General features: G+C 42.0%; 1 protein-coding gene across 18 annotated transcripts in view; it reads right to left on the reverse strand.

Moving 5' to 3' along the window:
- The window catches only part of LOC122562011 (nuclear factor 1 B-type-like), a 637,597-nt gene that overhangs the window by 154,514 nt on the left and 463,883 nt on the right, over positions 1–19,200 (reverse strand). For 9 of the 18 annotated variants that reach the window (XM_087996880.1, XM_087996882.1, XM_087996879.1 and 6 more), the window contains exon 4: positions 3,464–3,571. The exons of the other annotated variants lie outside the window; for them this stretch is intronic. In XM_087996880.1, the coding sequence (XP_087853006.1) occupies positions 3,464–3,571 (108 nt within the window). The remainder of the gene's footprint in view (positions 1–3,463; positions 3,572–19,200) is intronic. 18 annotated transcript variants of the gene reach the window in all.

Here is a 19,200-nt window from a genome sequence, read left to right on the forward strand (position 1 = left end):
TAATTAATAATTTTAGACTAACTTAGATTAATAATAATTATTAATATATTAAAATTAAGTATTACATTTTATGAAGCTAAGGCAACTGAAATGTTTGCAATATACTGTAATTCAGTCATGATCTCACTGTGTGATAGGGCAGACTTGAAGATTTGGTGGAATTATCTCTGTGCTTGTGCTCATGGACTAGTTGCCAAAACATTCCTTACTAAACATGTGCCTTACTATAAGTTTTCAAATCCAAATAACTGACCATTGCAAGGAGCTTGTTGCTTGGGTTCATTGCACAGCCTCCAATGTTCTCTGCTTTCGTTGCATCAAAAGTTTGATGACATCAGCCACAAGACCAAAACTAATTAAAATTCTTCTATGCAAGGACTTATGTCAAGTCTCAGGGTAATAGGTTGAAATCAAACACATTTTTCAGTTATGCAGCTAGGTTTATGATCCAGTTCAAAACTTACTTTGTTTACATTGTCTTTATTTAATTCCATATGAGTCTCTCACAATTTTAACAAGACCCTAAGAAAGCTGTAAAAGCATTGTGTTTGCCAATTTCCAGGGACAATGTTGGTTTTTGCATACAAATGGAAGATGTCTCTCCTGAGCTTTCTGCCGCAACGTGTATATGTTCTTTTATTTCTATATTTACATGTTGCGGGTCACACTTTCAAAGTCCTGTGAACATTTTTAACATTTTTTAAAAAGACAACGTGGCTCCAGATGCAAATTCAACAGCGGTCTAAAAATGGAGAATCAGATGCAATGTTACACCAATGGATGCAAAAGGAACTTCAAACAACAGTTGTTCCGACAGGGAAAAGGCTAACCAAAACAGACTGGACTCTCGTGGAGACAAGGATAACAATAGGCTGACAGCAAGTCACTCCCTGTGCATTATGAAAAACACTGCAGGCACACCTTGGGTTTTAAACATTGAAGAACACACAGCAGGATTAAAAAGACAGCTTCAACTCTATTGGAATGTGCTAGTAAACTGAAGTCACATCTGGCAGAACAAAGAGCTCTGTGGTTATTAGAGCTGGAAATGTGTTGCTGGAAAAGCGCAGCAGGTCAGGCAGCATCCAGGGAACAGGAGAATCGACGTTTCGGGCGTAAGCCCTTCTTCGGGCTTATGCCCGAAACGTCGATTCTCCTGTTCCCTGGATGCTGCCTGACCTGCTGCGCTTTTCCAGCAACACATTTCCAGCTCTGATCTCCAGCATCTGCAGCCCTCACTTTCTCCTGTGGTTATTGGAGGCCAAGCATCTCAGCTCCATTAATCAGAAACTAAAGTGGCCTGGTAACATACATACTGAGGCTACAAGAGCAGATCAGGAGATAGGGATTCTGCAGTAAGTAACACACCTCCTGACTTCTCAAAGCCTAAACGCCATCTACAAAGCATACACAGGAGTGTGATTGAAATTTATGTTCAGTTGAGGGAAAGAAGAATGGGTCTGAGACTTTTTTTTAAACTTAAATAATGGAAATTATGAGGACATGAAAACAGAGCTAGCCCACATGATTTGACAAATTAGGGTAAAAGGCCAAATAGATGGATAAGGATATTTTAGAATACAATGAATAGATACTTTGCAAAGAGTAAGAAATATCATAAGTGATGGACCATCATCTGTGGTTAACTAGTAATGTTAAAAATAATATCAAATTAAAATAAAAGTATAGAATTGTGCAAAGACATATGGCATTATAGAGACTGGGCAAAAAGTGTTTTTAAAAAGCCCAAAGAATGACCAAAAGATGTATAAGGAGGGTAACATTTGAGTATGAGAGAAATTGAGATCTTGGTCAAGAGAAAGAATGAAGCATATGTCTGATGTAGATGGCAGGAATCGAGTGAATCCCTAGAAGAGTATAAAGGCAGTAGAAGTATATTTAACAGGGAAAGTAGGAAGGCAAAAAAAGAGATATGAGTTGGCTTTGGCAAATATGGTTAAGGAGAATCCAAAGGAATCCTACAAATACATTAAAAAAAAGGGTAACCAGGGAGAAAATACTGCCCCTGAAAGATCAGCAAGGCTGCCTATATATGGAACCACAAGAGATGGGGGAAATACTAAAGGGGCATTTTGTGGCAGCACATTGGTTCAGTGGTTAGCACTGCTGCCTCAAAGTGACAGGGACCTGGGTTCGATTCCAGCCTTGGGTAATTGACTGTGTGGGGTTTCCACATTTTTGCCATGTCTGTGTGGTTTCCTCCAGGTGTTCTGGTTTCCTCCCACAATCCAAAGGTGTGCAGGTTAGGTGAATTGACCATGTTAAATTGTCCATGGTGTCCAAGGATGTGTAGGTTGAGTGCATTTGTCAGAGTAAATGTAGGGTAATGGGGAATGGGAATACTCTTCGGGGCGTTGCTGTGGACTTGTTGGGCTGAAAGGTCCGTTTCCACACTGTAGGGATTCTATCATAAGTATTTACTGTGGAGAAGGATAATGAAAGCTAAAGAACTTGGGGAAATAAATAGTGACATCTTCAAAAATGCCCATATTACAGAGGAAAAGGTGCTAGATGTCGTCAAATGCATAGAGGAAGATAAATCCCCAGGACCAAACCAGGAACTTTGTGGGAAGCCAGGGAAGTGATTGCTGGGCCCCTTGTTGAGATATTTGTATCATCGATATCCATAGGTGAGGTGCCAGAAGGCTGGATGGTGGCTAACGTTGTGTCACTATTTAAGAAATGTGGTAAGGAAAAGCCAGGGAACTATAGACTGGTGAGCCTGATATCAGTGGTAGGTAAGTTGTTGGGGGGGATCGTGAGTGACAGGATTTACATGCATTTAGAAAAGCAAGAGTGATTAAAGATAGTCAACATGCTTTTGTGTGTGGGAAATCTTGTCTCACTAACCTGATTGAGTTTTTTGAAGAAGTAACAAGAGATTGATGAAGGCAGAGTGGTGGAAGTGATTTATCTGGACTTTAGTAAGGCATACAACAAAGTTCTGCATGACTGGTTAGCACAATTATATCACATGGAATACAGGGAGAACTAGCCAGTTGGATACAGAACTGGAGAAGACTGAGGGTGGCGGTGGAGGGTTGTTTTTCTCACTGGAGGCCTGTGACCACAAGGATCGGTGCTGGGTCCACTGCTTTTTGTTATTTATATAAATGATTTGATTTAAATAGAGGAGATACGGTTAAGTTTGCAGATTATACCCAAAATTGGTGGTGTAGTGAACAGCAAAGAAGGTTATCTCAGAGTACAGGAGAACCTTGACCAGATGTGCTGATGGGCCGAGGAGTGGCAGATGGAGTTTAATTTAAATAAATATGAGGTGCTGCATTTTGGAAAGGCAAACCAGGGCAGGGCTTATACGCTTAATGGTATGGTCCTAGGGAGTCTTGCTGAACAAAGACCTTGGAGTGTAGGTTCATAGTTCCTTGAAAATAGAGCCACAGGTAGACAGGGTAGTTAAGAAGGAATTTGATATGCTTACCTTTATTGGTTAGTGCATTGAGTCTGTAAGTTGGAGGATCATGTTGTGGCTGTACAGGACATTGGTTAGGCCACTTTTGGAATACTGTGTTCAGGTCTGGTCTCCCTGCTAAAGAAAGGATGTTGTGAAACTTGAAAGGTTTCAGAAAAGATTTACAAGGATGTTATAAGGGTTGGAGGGTTTGAGCTGCAGGGAGAAGCTGAATAGGCTGGGATTAGTTTCTCTAGAGTATCAGAGGCTGAGGGATGACCTTACAGATGTTTATAAAATCACAAGGGGCATAAATTTAGCCAAAGTCTTCTCGCCAGGTTTGCAGAGTCCAAAACTAGAGTGCATAGGTTTAAGGTGAGAGGGGAAAGATTTAAAAAATACCTAAGGGTCAGCTTTTTCATGCAGAGGCTGGTGCATGTGTAGAATAAGCATCTGGATGGTATTTGAATAGGAAGGATTTAGAGGGGTATGGAGTAAATGCTGGCAAATGGGACTAGATTAATTTGGGATACCTGATTGGCATGGACAAGTTGGACTGAAGAGTCTGTTTCCATGCTGTACAGCTCTGTGCCCCTACAAATCTAAATCTGGACTATATAGTAAGCAAGAGGTCAAAGAAGAAAAGTAAGTATTGGCCTGTAGAAAATATAGAAACAGCACAGCAATTATATCTTGCATTGATTTGCGCTATAGAGGACAGAGTAACACCACACAGGGAGTTTTCAATCAGAAGATTGAAAGGCGGCAGCAATTGAGGAAAATTACAATCACTAAAGAAGTGGTTCTGAGTAAATTGTTGGAGCTGTGGGCTGAAAAGTTTCTAATTCCTACTAGATCTCATTCTGGAGTCCTAAAAGAAATAGCTTATGAGATAGTCAATGCGTTTGTTGGTTAATTTTTCAAAACTCCCTTGATTCAAGGACAGTCCCATTAGATTGGAAGATAATGAATATAACTCCTCTAGTCAAAGGAAGAGTTTGCATCCTAACACCTGTCATGGCAAAATGTTATAAGCTGTTATTAAAGCAGAGCAGGTCACTTGAATAAGTTCAAAGTAATCAGGCTGAGTAATATGGTTAAGTGAAGGGCAACTCTGATTGATTAATCTATTGGGAGTTGTTTGAGGATGTTAGATATGTTATGAATAAAAGGGAACTTGTGGGTGTACCTTACATAGATTTCCAGAGGGCAACTGGCAGCAAAGATTTGTGTGGAAAATAAAATAGGATGTAACCTGGTGTGGGGGATTGTAACTATGCAGAAAGGTTAGATAGACTGGGTTTGTTTTCACTGGAACACAGGAGACTGAGAGGCAACCTGACCGAAGTTGAATGGCATGGATAGACTGGGAAGTATATGGCTTCTCCCATAGTGGACGGGTTCGTTAGTAGGGGACACAGGTTCAAGGTGCGAGGGGGAAAGATTAAAAGAGATGTGCGAGGCAAGTTTTTCACACGAAGGATGGTGAGTGTCTGGAAGGCATTGCCAGAGGAGGTGGAGGAAGTAGACAAAAATGTAGCATTCAAGCAATGCCTGTTTGAGGGAGGGAATAGAAGGATATGGATCCTGCCAGTGAACACAGTTTTAATATGGAAGGTCAAAATGTTTTGGTGCAGCTTTGGAGGGCTGTTGTTGTTTCTTCATTTGTTCTAAAAACTCATGATATAGGTGGCAATGTATTAGCATGGATAGAATATGGCTGATAACAGGAAGCAGAAAGTAAGCATTTTTGAGTCTTTATGGTTGGTAAGGCATAATGAGTGATGTGTGATCTCAACTATCCATAACTTACATTAAAACATGTTGGAAGAATAAATACATATATTATCTCAATGGCGAGAAATTAATTAGGTTAGTATGCAGGTACAGCAAGTAGTTAGGAAAGGTAATAGAATGTTATTGTGTATTGTGACAGGAATTTGATACAAACGCTTCAATTGTCCAGGGCACAGATGAGACCTAATCGACAGCGGAGTGCTCAGTATTGGTCTCCTTATTAATGAAAGCACGTAAAAACATTGGAAACAGTTCAGATAAGGTTCAATAGAGTAATACTTGGAATTAGTGGCTTGTATTATGAGGAAAGGTTGGACAGGCTAGACTTGTATCTGCTGGAGTTTAGAAGAATAAGAGATGACCTGATTGAAATATGTGAGATCCTGGGGAGTTTTGAGATGGGAGATGTTGTTTCCTTTAATGGGAGTATCTCGAGCTGAAGATCACTGTATAAGGGTTTACGTGTTTAAAACAGATGACACAATTTTGTTTTTCTTTGAGGATTGAGAATCTTGGAACCCTCTTCATGAAAAGGCAGAAAGAATAGACTTCTGTTAAGCAAATGGGAGAAATGTTATTGGGATAGATTTGCATGCAAATTTCAAGTTAAAATCAGATCAGCCATGATCCTATTGTTTGGTGGAGGAGGGTTATGATGCTCAATGGCAACTCCAGTTCATTGGTTGTGCTGAAGTTTGTACTTGAATTTCAGCATTGTGGAATGTGATTCTTTATTCAAATTAATCAGAAATGAGCAGGACAACTTCAATGTTCAATCTCAGGCTGAAACTTACTATCTCTTGGCTAAGTGCCATTTTAATCTGGTTTCAAGGAAGGTTACTCTTCATGAGACTTGCAAATTTTATTGTGCTGTCATTACAAATACACCTCATTAACTACATACACTGCTGCTATGGCACCCTACATGCAAGCTGAATGCCCACTCGGTGGACTGAGAAGAACATGCCAATGCGAATCCCTGGCAGCTGTGCCATCTTTAAAATGCTATTGTACACGCAATGCAAAAGTCATGTTTGCACTCGGGAGCTGCATCATTTGGCTGTACAAACTCCCAAAGGACATCCCTGCAAGGAAAATTGAAGCTGTGATTTTCTGACAGAGCCCAAGGTGCCCTGTGAACAAACTGGTATAGAGAAGAGCTATCCTCTTCCCCAGGATTGCAAAAGGAGACCACAACACCAAACCCTGCCAGTCTTGACAAAGGTAGCTACCTAAGTTAATGTGGTCTCAACCTTCCATTGGAACCCCCAGCAATGCAGGAAGAAGATCAGTGGTTAGTGGGGTACTCAACATCCATCTTCTCACACCCTATGAGATTAGAATCTAAGCAGTGGCCAGAGAGGACTGGCATTACTCTTGCAAAGTTGCTGAAACATTCCAAACATTTAAGTAACAGGCAACATTCCTTAGCTCACATTAACCCACTGCAAATGGAACTTTTATCTGCCACATCTCTCAATCTTTAGACATGATGCCTTCTCTCCTTTACGTTTCATAGGTACCAGCAGAATGGGAGCAGTCTTAGGGAGCAAGAAGGTATGACTATCTCATATTGTCTCCAGTACCTATGAGGATGAACCCACTGATCCCTTAGAGACTGCAACAGCAAGGTTTCTCCTATACCCTTCACTGACCAGGACAAAGCAAATCGCTTGATTGGCAACACATCCACAAACATTACCAACACTCAGTAGCAGCAGTGTGTACCATCTACAGCAGTTCACCACCACAGTTTCAAGATCAACCAGGAGAGGGCAATTATATATTGGTTTGGATCATAATGTCCACATTCTCTGTGTGAATAAAAAATCCTCAAGGTGACCCTTCCTCAGAAATAGACAGAGAAGTGCCAGTAGGCTCCCAAAGTGATAAGGAACCATGTATTGGTTCATTAGAGATGTCCCCCCAGGCACCGCAGAGTGGAGCTGGGCCTTTCACCTTCATGCTGCCTACCACCTTCAGGCTTGTGGAAGGCCATCCTGAGGAGAATGCTCTGGCCTCCACCCAAGACACACTTACTGTGCCCTGTCGACACAAACAGCACTGGGGTCAGTCGATCAAACCTCCAGTGCCAGTAGGCTACTCCATAGGGCAGGCTCCCCCATTAAGCTGTGGACCCTGGGTTGCACTGAGACATAATGGGAGAGAGAAAAAGAGGCATGGATAATACTTGATTACAAACAAATTCTCAGATTTGCAAAGAAATGTTCACTGTTGACTATCATTGTGGGAGTGTCTATATTGACAAAAATGTAAACTGGAAAGGACTGAAGCTAAAAATCCTTTTCCTAGACAATATTCTATGAATGGGGCTAGGTTAATTTAGGATATCTGGTTGACATGGACGAGTTGGACCAAAGAGTCTGCTTCCGTGCTGAACATCCCTATGACACTATGACCAAGGTGTAAAGTGGACATCTGTTGCTCCAGGAACAGACAATGTGCAAACCAATTTTGAGTTCTACCTCTCTGTTCAGATATTACTATTATATCATAGGCATCAGTGAAGTTTAGTCACTATTCTGCACGATATGGTCAGGAGTGTGTTTGCAAAGGAGTTGGACTGCACACAGAAAGCTAATGTTCACTGTCACAAGAAATGCTGAGCTCGCCAGTGTGTTTCGCCTCACTCTCTGGATCTGTGTCTGTTGGTGTTGATTTCTGAATGGACTGACGTTGTCATAATTAAAAAACACAGATGGCAGAACTTATGCTGCCTACCCGAGTTTGGTCACAGACATAGTCATTTCCATGGTGCACTGTGATTTACAGAATGATGAAAGGCAACAGTGGACTGCACCTTGAAATGTGAATTTCAGGCTGCACTTTGCTGTGTAGCTGAATCTAAACATCAACATTCTCTTCCTCATTGCCAATCCCATAAGTGTCACGCCTCCTCACGTTCCTACCTCCAGTCTGTCTGAGCCTGCATCTGCCAATCTTTGCCCTGCAGCACCAGACATATGAAGTGAACAAGTCCGGTTTTGTAGTTCACTGTCTCGCCCCAGAAACCAGGGTGCTGCTCAGTCAATGGCCCCTTCTCTCACATGACACTCTATTATCACCTTACAACTTGAGTTGACCTTTTTCACATTGAAAAGATGAACCCCTGCTCCAGACCAATCATGGCCCATCCCTTTTTGCAACTGAACAAGAAAGCCTTGAATGGTGAGTGACCAGAACCCTCTCTGATATCTGTGCAGCTACTGTGTTCTGGCAACTCCGTTGACTGACCCCATAGGGCTGACAGAGACCCACTCCCTGGGCTGACTGTAAACACTCCAAACAATGGCTAGCCATGCCTAAGCCCATGGACTGGTATCAGAGGCTGCCTTTGACTTACTGTGCTGGCACTCCTGGCTGATGGATGCCTCACTGGACATCAGTGAGGTCTATTCCCCTAAGACTGTGAGTTTGCTTGAAGCACACATGGTGTTTTTGCTGTGTAAGTGGACAGTGTGAGATTGAGATAGCAATGTACCATTTAGCAAAATATCCATGTCCTTGACTGGTAATAACTATGGCAAACCTGCCTGGCTTTGTGTCAGTGCCAATCAGCAAGGACAAACAGCAGTACTATGAGCGTTTAAGTTCTGGCTAAGGAATAAAGATGAATAAAAGGTAAAACAAGGATTCTGCCAGCATCCAGGCATGTTAAGTGAATAAGTGCTAAGAAAGCATGTGAGCAATCTTGATATACCCCACAGTCCAAACTATAAGCTTAGTACTTATCTCTATCCACTTTGTCTTTGCAGAAATTTCAAAGAGACTTACTAGGAAGTTTCAAAGTCCGTTATACAACTGCATCAGAGATTAGCCATGATGACATGGAGAGGTTAACACGTGCACATGGTATGGGCATGGCTACTGCCACAGACATTGGTGTTAGGTGTCCAAGATTCCAACAGGAATTGTACCAACAATTGACGTCTCATCATTAGAGACTTATGGATTTAGAATTAGGTTTATTGTCACATGTACTCACATGAGTGCAGTGAAAAGTTTACAAAGTCACCACTTCCAGTGCTACATGAGAGATACGCACCAACCTAATTGCCCAGGAGTGCCAGAAGCATGTTTGGTATAAAGGTACCTCGATACAGGATTTTGGGGATAAATTAGAAAAATAAAGAAATAAGGAGTTCAGCATTACAGTCTTGTGAATACAATCCATCTTAGGCCTTGCCACCAATCCATGCCAGTCTTGCCTCCAACCTGCATTGGACTTCATCTTCATGTCTTAGGTTGAACTTATTTGGGGGAGTTAAAGACAAAAGATGTTTGCTTCATGGTGATCTACAGGGTACTGTCTTTTACCCATCTCAGGTAAGTATATATTTTGAACTTTGAAACTGAAGTGTGACTTGGTGCCTTCCTGAAGCACAGGCAAAATTCCAGCTACTTAGAAACACTAGACATGTATTGCTGGCAGCACCACATAATTAAAAGCAGACTGTAAAATTACTAGCTGAGGGCTATAGGCCTTAATTCTTCAATGTTCAGCTCAGCTTCCTTGGTAGAACAAAGAGGACAGTGTTTACAGGCTTCTTGAATAGGTTGATCTGCAGATAGACAGTTAGCAATGGATGAATCCTTTTGTTCCAATTTGATCACTGGTAAATTTTGAAGCAGCTCCTGAAAGCAGCCAAAATCCAAAGGCTTTGTGGAAGGATGGAAAGATATAAATTAATGTTAAGATCTTGCATCATGCTTGTTGGTGATTGTGTGAGTAGGAGTTGACAATTTTGGAATTGTGAGATAAAGAATAAAAATTGTTTAAAAAATAACCAACTAAATATTCCGATGAGGCTAGTAGGCTGTTGTAACGCTGTGTTATGCAAAGCAGGAAGATCCTGGGTTTTATTTCTGTGCTGGGCTGAGTTAGTAGATAGTAGCTCACAGTAGCAGAACTGACTTGGAAACAATTTCTGGAAATAATTGTGTGTGTGGACTTTCCTGGGCTTTAATGATGTGATGATAGAATCCTGCACATGAGAGATACCCACCAACAAAATTGCCCAGGAGGGCCGAAGCATGTGTGGATATGAGGAGGGAGAGGTATGGTCTTCACTGTAAGCCTGGGTATTGTGTTAGGGAATATTAGGATAGATCGGAGTGGATATCTCCAAAATAGGTACCTCATCTTCCTTCCCACTCTTAGACTGTGCACTGACCCCTATTAGGCTGGCCACCTTCAGTCCCCCTTCCTTAGCTGCATACTGTATTGAGATGGAGGTGGAAAAAGATGTCAATGTAAGGCACGCTTCCTAACATCTTACTCACTCTCTTGTGCCACAGTACTAGTATCCCTAAAATCTGGGCCATAGTGAATGGATTGAAATCTCACCTGGCCCTGGAGGTGTGTTGTAACATGTCTGTGAAATAACTCCACAGAGGCTGGTATCCCATCACCAAGTCACCCTTTATTTATAGGTCCATAGTACATGAAACTGGATCAGCTTCCTCAGAGCCAGCTCTCAAGAATCAACAGGATTCCTACATTCCTACTTATATCTGTCAGCCAGGGTTCCCTGATTGGACCAGGTTCAGAGCTCCATTCAGTGAATTCATATTCCACGAGGTCCACCTGGTTGACCTCATTACAATCACTTCTAATTCAGGATGTAGACCAGTTCTTTTTTTTGTAGTTTCTCCCAGGGCGTTTTTGCACTAGGTCCAGTTCTTTTGACTCAGTCTCAGATACAGGCGGCATGTAGCAGACCATGGCCTGCTTCTTGCACCTTGAGCAGATTAGAAGAACTTCATCCTCTTCTTCTGGTGGTAAAGGCACTGAGGCTGTGACATTCACTTATATCCATCTCAGTCTCCATGGTTTCTTTGACGCCAGATGGAAGGGGATAACCCATGGATACCATCAGCCTTTCCTGCTGTTCTGAGTGATTGTGAATATTTTGCTCCTGCAGTATTCATGAGTTTGCAGATAATCTATGGTTCACATGCTTTTCAGGACTACTTCACCTAACCAAATTTTGTACATCACAGGACCCAACCTCATGTCAACCATGCCTCTTGCCCATGCAGGGCTATTTCTGTGGTTTCAGCAGCAAACTTCATCCCTGGAGGCTTGTTGCACCATAGAACATAGAACAGTACAGCACAGTACAGGCCCTTCAGCCCTCAATGTTGTGCGAGCCTTCTATTCTACTCTAAGATCAGACTAAACTACATACCTTTAATTGTACTAACTTTTGTGTGCATATCTAAGAGCCATTTAAATGTCCCTAATGTATCTGACTCTACCACTGCTGCTGGCAGTACATTCCACACACCCACCACTCTCTGGTTAAAGAACCTACCTCTGACACCTCCCCTAAACCTTCCTCCAATTACCTTAAAATTATGCCCCCTCATGACAGATATTTCCGCCATGGTAAAAAGTCTCTGGCTGTCCACTCTATCTATGCCTCTCAACATCTTGTATACCTCTATTAAGTCACCTCTCATCCTTCTTCGCTCCAATGAGAAAAACTCCAGCTCCCTCAATTTTTCTTCATAAGATATGTATATGAAATAACTCAAGATTAGACTGGTGCTGGAAAAGAACAGCAGGTCAGGCAGCATCTGAGGAGCAGGAAAATCGATGTTTCGGGCAAAAGTCCTTCTTCAGGAATGAGAGGATATTGAAATTACTCCACAGAGGCCAGTATCCGGTAAGTCATTCTTAATCTATACATGCATAGGACTTGACTGGTTCAGCTTCCTCAGAGCCAGCTGTCAGAGTCAACAGAACCTCTGACACTCTTGATTGTTTTTCCTTAGTTTTCCCCCACTCTACCAATGCACCCGAACGGGGCTCAGTGGTAGTGCCTACATTTCCCTACATCACCCATGGCTGTGTGTGAATGTGTATGGACACATTAAAAAGACGCCATTGTGCAACAATTTAATTCCATATTTTCCACCGTCAGGAAATCACCCATGTGGCTACTGAAACATTAAAGCCTGATGGGGGCAATGCTTATGAGGAAAAAAAAGTGAAGGGGAAGGGTAAAGACAAAACCAAAATATAATTGGAGGGAGAAATAAAGCACTCCATCCCCCTGTGGTGCCCACCCCTCCCTAAAGACATCAAGATCATTGGTGGACATTGTGTGCTCCATCTCCAAAGACACTCGGGCTTGAACACAATTATGGAAGAAGAGCAGGCAACTGTCAGAGATGACCCACTCCATGGCCAACAGCCTGTTTATAGCCAGCCTGGGCAGGGCCAAGAGCAGACCCACGTGGAGGTCCTCTGATTTACTTGCATCCCTCCACACCAGTGGTTAGCACTGCTGCCTCACAGCGCCAGAGACCCGGGTTCAATTCCTGCCTTAGGCGACTGACTGTGTGGAGTTTACACATTCTCCCCGTGTCTGCGTGGGTTTCCTCCGGGTGCTCCGGTTTCCTCCCACAGTCCAAAGATGTGCAAGTCAGGTGAATTGGCCATGCTAAATTGTCCGTAGTGTTAGGTAAGGGGTAAATGTAGGGGTATGGGTGGTTTGCGCTTCAGCGGGTCGGTCTGGACTTGTTGGGCCGAAGGGCCTGTTTCCACACTGTAAAGTAATCTAATCTAAAACTGTAAAGTAATCTAATCTAAAAACAAGGTGTCCAAAGATCGGGATCATGGGCAAAGTGTAATCAAAAACACAGTAAACAGTATCTAGGTAACTAAAAACAGAGTGCAAATGCCTATAACCAATACATATGTAGTACACAGACTCTACTGTGCCACAAAATAGGCAATTGAGCCACCACAATCTGGTGTTACACAGGACTACTGTGAGCAACACCCTCCACCCCAGATCCCCAAGGGAGACAGGAAGGACTTCCACATAGAGGCCTCTACACACCAAGGTGTGTCTGGGTGGTGGATGAAAGAGAAGAGATGCATGGTATGTAGCAACAGTCTGTACAGGAATTGCCACTTTGCTTCCTTAAATGACATGCAGACACATATTCTGGAGGCAGCTCAGGCTGTGAGGCACAAGAGCCCAAGGGAGGCACAGAATCCCAGGGCCAATGTGAAATTCCATCTGGCCAGGGACATGCATAAATGGGATTCCACCACACACCTGACCATCTGCCAATTGGTGCACAACATCGAGTCCAAACACTGTAGAGTTTGGGAATCTGATGATAGTGGCTATGAGCTGGATGTATATTGCTGCCCTGTTTGCCAATTATTGCTGCAGCATTGAGCTCAGGCCACCATCACCCAACTTGTCCCCCACACCAGTCACCCCCTTGGTCCGGGCCCTCCCTTCTGCCAGTCACTGGAACCCATGATGGTGGAGATGCCCTTCGGCCCAACAAGTCCATATCCTGCTCTCTAGTGATAATCGCTACTCCTGACGGCAGGTAGGCCTGGCGTAAGTCGGTCATGGTCCAGACATTAGTCAGGTCCTGGTAAAAATTAGGCATCATCTTAAGGGCAACTTGCAAAACCCTTGCAGTCAGTAAAAAGGAGTTATGTGTTGTAATTGAAGTCACAGACCTGGAGGAAAAAAATACATTGCCGGAGCGCACCACCTAGGAGGAGGCTCGACATAAAGTTAACGTTACAGGATCTGATGGTGGGAAGTCGCCAATTGGGTACAAAACTCATGTTTGTATCTATCACCCAAGGCTCCTTAATTGGATCAGATTAATAGTCCCAATCAGGGGATTCATATTCTGTGAGGTTCCACCTTGCTGACCTTGTTACAATCACTACAGTCACCGTGCAACCTACAGAAGGAAAGCACACCCAAACATAAATACCATTCTCAAATATACAGACAGAGGGCCATAATATTGACATAATGACTTCAAGAAATAACTGGCATTCATTGAGTTCTGGTATAGGATACTGAAGGAAATTCTGTAGGTGAGGAAGCATAGACACAGCTGGAATTCTCTTCATACTAACATCACTGACACACACATCACTAATAATTCAGAAATTCCAGCTTGTGATCTCTTCAGAAGATTATGATTGACTAGATGAATCAATTAGTTCTTTGTTCCTCATGCATTCCTTGGTGATGGTCATCACATGAATTAAAGCACTGGAGTGCCTTAGTGTCCATAAAACTGTACATTAGAATTAGTTATTGCTGCCAAGAGCAGGAAAAGGAGAAAATTGGAGTGGAAATTGTAATAAAAAAAAGATAACCACAATTTTGGAAACTGCATTTATCTTGTAGCAATCAGAAGAAATCTAACACAGTAGCATCTAATTACATCAATGTCCACTAAATGAAAGGGAGCAAGACCTGCAAAATTCCAAAGTAACAAAGAATACATTTTGAGCTTGGAAGTCCTTCTGCCAATGATCTAAAGACAATAACAGAAAGTTATTCAAAGAACACAAATTTACTGTCAGAAGTTACATATTACGAGACATATATGTTAGATCAAGAGCCTCTTATTTGACTCAACATGCTGAATACTGAATGACATTGTGTAAGACTCTTGATTTTGGCAATATAATTAGTTGTTTCACACTTTCAAGTGGACTTTTACTGTACACTTTACTTTTAATATTATTCCAATAAGTAAATGGACATGGCTTAATAGATTGTAATTTGGTTTTGCTTGTATGTGCTTCTGAAATGCAAGGGCTATTGGCAAAATGAGGTTAAGACTTACAATTAAATAAGATGCGGATTATATCAATACATTTGAGAATGTTCTATCTTGGATCAGGATCCTAATATTAACATCAAACTTGGATCTGATGCTTGCAATTTGCACTGTTCACACTGTGTTGGAACAATATCTGTAGTATGAGCATACCCCACAAGCACTGTTATCTGCATTGTGACCGCATTGTCCCTGCACTGTGTCCACTACATCTGAACTATGCCTGTGCTATATCTGCACTGTAGCTACACTGTGTCCAACTGTGTCTATACTGTACCCGCACTCTATCTACATTATGCTCACACTGTCATAGAGTCATACTGCATAGAAACAGACATCCAACTAGTACACATCAACCAAGTTTCCCAAACTAGACTAGTTCCATTTGCCTGCATTTGGCCGATATCCTTCTAAACATTTTCTATTGACGTACCTATCCAAATGTCAGAGAGTCATGTCGCTGTACAGCATGATAACAGACCCTTCAGTCCATGCCGACCAGATATCTTAAATTAACCTAGTCCCATTTGCCAGCATTTGGCCCATATCCCTCTAAAAACTTACTATTCATATACTCATGCAGTTGCATTTTAAATGTCATAATTGTACTGACCTCCACTACCTCCTCTGGCAGCTCATTCCACACACACTACACCCTCTGTGTGAAAAAAAAATGTCTTTTAGGCTCCCTTTTAAATCTTTCCCCTCTCATCTTAAACCTAGTTTTGGACTCACCCATCCTGGGGTAAGGACCTTGGCTATTCACGTTATCCATGCCCCTCATGATTTTATAAACTTCTAGAAGGTCACTACTCAATCTCCAATGCTCCAGGGAAAGTAGCTGCAGCCTATCCAGCCTCTCCTTATAATCTAAACTCTCCAAGCCTCACAACATCCTTCCTATAGTAGGGAGATCAGAACTGAACTAGGTATTCCAAACATTGCCCAACCAATGTCCTGTACAACCGCAATATGATCTCCCAACTTCTTTACTCAATGTACTAACCAGTACAGGCAAGCATACCAAATGCCTTTTTCATTATCCTGTCTATCTGCAACTCCACGTTCAGGGAAATATGAACCAGACTCTAAGGTCACTTTGTTCAGCAAGACCAGGACCTTACCATTAAGCCCTGCCCTGATTTGCCTTTCCAAAATGTAGCATCTCACATTTATCTAAATTAAACTCCAAATGCCACTCTTTGGCCCTTGGTCCATCTAAAAAATGTCCCATTGTACTCTCAGGCAACCTTCTTCATTGTTGACTCTACCACTAATTTTGGAGTCATCCACAAATTTATTAACCGTGCCTCCTATATTCTTATCCAAATCATCTATACAAATGACAAACAACAGTGGACCCAGCACCGATCCCTGCATTAAGCTGCTGATCACAGGCTTCCAGTCCAAAAAACACCTTCTCTCTGCTACTGTCAAGCCAATTTTCAAAGAACCATAGAGTCACTACACTGTGGAAAGAGGCCATTTGGCCCAACAAGTCCACACCGATTGTCCGAACAGTAATCCACCCAGACTCATTCCCCTACCTTATTACTCTTCATTTCCCCGATTAATGTACCCAGCCTACACATCCCCTATCACGATGCGCAAATTAGCATGGCCAATTTACTTAACCTGCACATCATTTGGACTGTGGGAAGAAATTGGAGCATTCGGAAGAAACCCATGCAGGTATGGGGAGAATGTGCAAACTCCATACAGACAGTCGCCCAAGGCTGGAATTGAACCCAGGTCCCTGGCGCTGTGAGGCAGCAGTGCTAACCACAGAGCCACCGTGCCATCCAATTTGTATCCAAATGGCAAGATCTCCCTGAATCCCATGTGATCTAACTGTACTAATTAGTTTACCATGAGGAACCTTGTAAAAGTCTTTACAAATGTCCATGTAGGTGCCTACTGTGTCTGTGCTATATCTACATTGTGACCACACTGCCCCACACTGTATCTGCAGCATCTCCACACTACATCTGTGTCAGCCCCACACAATATCTGCACTGTCCTAGTCTGCATTGACACTGTCCCTGCACTGAATCTGTGATGTATCTGCATTGTATCCATACTGACCCACATTGTGTCTGCACAGATTGGTGAGTAAAGTTGAAGTGCGAGTACCATCAGGCTGTCTGGTGTGGGGAATGCAGAGAGTGAGAGGGGCAAAGGGCAGGGATGTGCAACCATTCACTATGATACCTATGAAGTCCAGTGTTGGACTTGGATGGATACAGTTAAAAATCACACAACACCAGGTTATGGTCCAACAGATTTATTTGGAAGTATTTGGAATTTTCAATAATGATTAGTTAGATAGTTTTCAAAATGATGGTTGTTATCTGTGAGATGGCAGGAAATCACTTTAAATTTGTAGTGTGCGTGTTTGTGTTTGTGTGTCCACACACGAGAGTGCACCCACATGGCCAGTATATTCTCAGCCCAAATAGAAGTTATTGCTGGGTTTGATGGCTCAGTGGCTAGAACTGCTGCCTCACGGTGCCAGAGACCTGGGTTTAATTCCACCCTTGGACGACTGCCTGTGTGGAGTTTGCACATTCTCCCTATATCTGTGTGGGTTTCCTCGAGGTGCTCCAATTTTGTAAATTGCACACAATGTCCAGAGATAAGCAAGCTAGGTGGATAAGTCATGCGAAATGCAGGGTTACAGAGATAGTGTAGGGGGGTAGGTTTGATCTGAAACTCTTTGGAGGGGTGGCATCGACTTAATGGACCAAATGGCCTGCTTCCACACTGTGTGATGATTGGCCATTTTGCAGATTGAAGGGCAATACTATAGTCAGTTCTAGGATCACTGACTGTTTTGGTAAATACAGATGATTTGGATATTAGAAAAAAGTCAAATTTTAAAGTTTGTCAATGAGATCAAACTTGGAAGTGTTGTAAAGAGTGACACCAATACAAGTCACTTGATTGCAAGTGACTTTAGCTAAACCAGCAGAATGATCAGATAACTGGCAGAAGAAAGTTAATACAGGGAAGTGTGAAGTGTTATATTTTGGCAGAAACAATTGGAAAAGACACTAGAGACTTAATGGCACAGTTTTAAAGAGTGTAAGGGGATAGACGGTGTTGTGTCCACGTGTATAGAACTTTCCAGGTAGCAACACATATAGAGAGTGTGGTTAACACAGTGTGTGGAATCTTTGGCTTCATAAATTGAGGCACTGAGTATAAAAGCAAGCAAGTTATGTTGAACTTTAATAAAGCTCTTGTTAGACCACATCTAGAGCATTCAGTTCTGATCCCCAAACTTTAGGAAGAGTGTGAGGGCCTTTGAGAGATTTCTCCAATTGGTTTCAGGGATGAAGGATTTTAGTGGCAAGTTTAGTTTGGAGAAGCAAAGGGAATTGTGGGATCTTTGATTGAGGTGATCAAGATTACAAAATTAGGTTTATATGAAGTAGACAAAAATAAGCTCTTCTTGTTATGCTGATGGGACTAGAACAAAGGAACACATATTTAATTTTTTAACCAAATGTCTAGTTGGTGGGGATGGGATGATAACAAAGAATAGTTTAAAGCTGCACATGTTGCTCAGCTAATACCTTGACACCTGCTGACTGTCCGCTTGCTGTAAGGGATAATCAATGACTTCAAAAATAAACTGAATGGCTGCTTGGGCAAAATAAATATGGAAAACTGCACAGATAGAACAGGAAGAAGGGATTGGCTGGATTGGTGTGCAGAGTGCCACATGGCCTGATCACTGACTTTCTTTTGTGTTTGAATAATAGTGACTCTATACTACTGTCACAATCTAAGGATCGGTTACAGAATATTCAGCTCTATATTTCCAAAATGTTCACCATTCTACCTGCAGCAGAAATAGGGAGGTAAATATAAGTCATCTGTAAATAAGCTAATATGAAACATTGGAGAGTGAAGAAGCACTGGAAGAATAAAGTGCAGTATCATCAATCAGGAATCATTTATAAAATGTGAGTACACGAAGAAATGCTGAAATTTTGCTTTTATAAACAGCATGCTGAAGTTGGCAGGAGATGAAATATTTCAATCGTTTATTTTGAATGAGTCATTCAAAAATAGGATTTGTATTGACATGTAAACTTGGATTAAAAAAAACACATTAAATAAATCAAAGTGGATGACATTTAATTAAAATTTAATCCATTTTATAAGTTTCCTTTGTATACCCCCACCCAAAATGTCAGTATATTCAAAGATCAGGTTACAAGCTTGTATGTGTTACAACTTGACAACAAATGCATCTGCTGTTCTATTGAAGAGAAACCACACACACCTACAAGGAAGTCCTCAAAAAGATGTAA

The sequence above is a fragment of the Chiloscyllium plagiosum genome, unplaced genomic scaffold (assembly GCF_037043375.1).
Source record: "Chiloscyllium plagiosum isolate Xiang-an unplaced genomic scaffold, Cpla_swu_hap1 HiC_scaffold_2, whole genome shotgun sequence".
NCBI lineage: Eukaryota > Metazoa > Chordata > Chondrichthyes > Orectolobiformes > Hemiscylliidae > Chiloscyllium > Chiloscyllium plagiosum.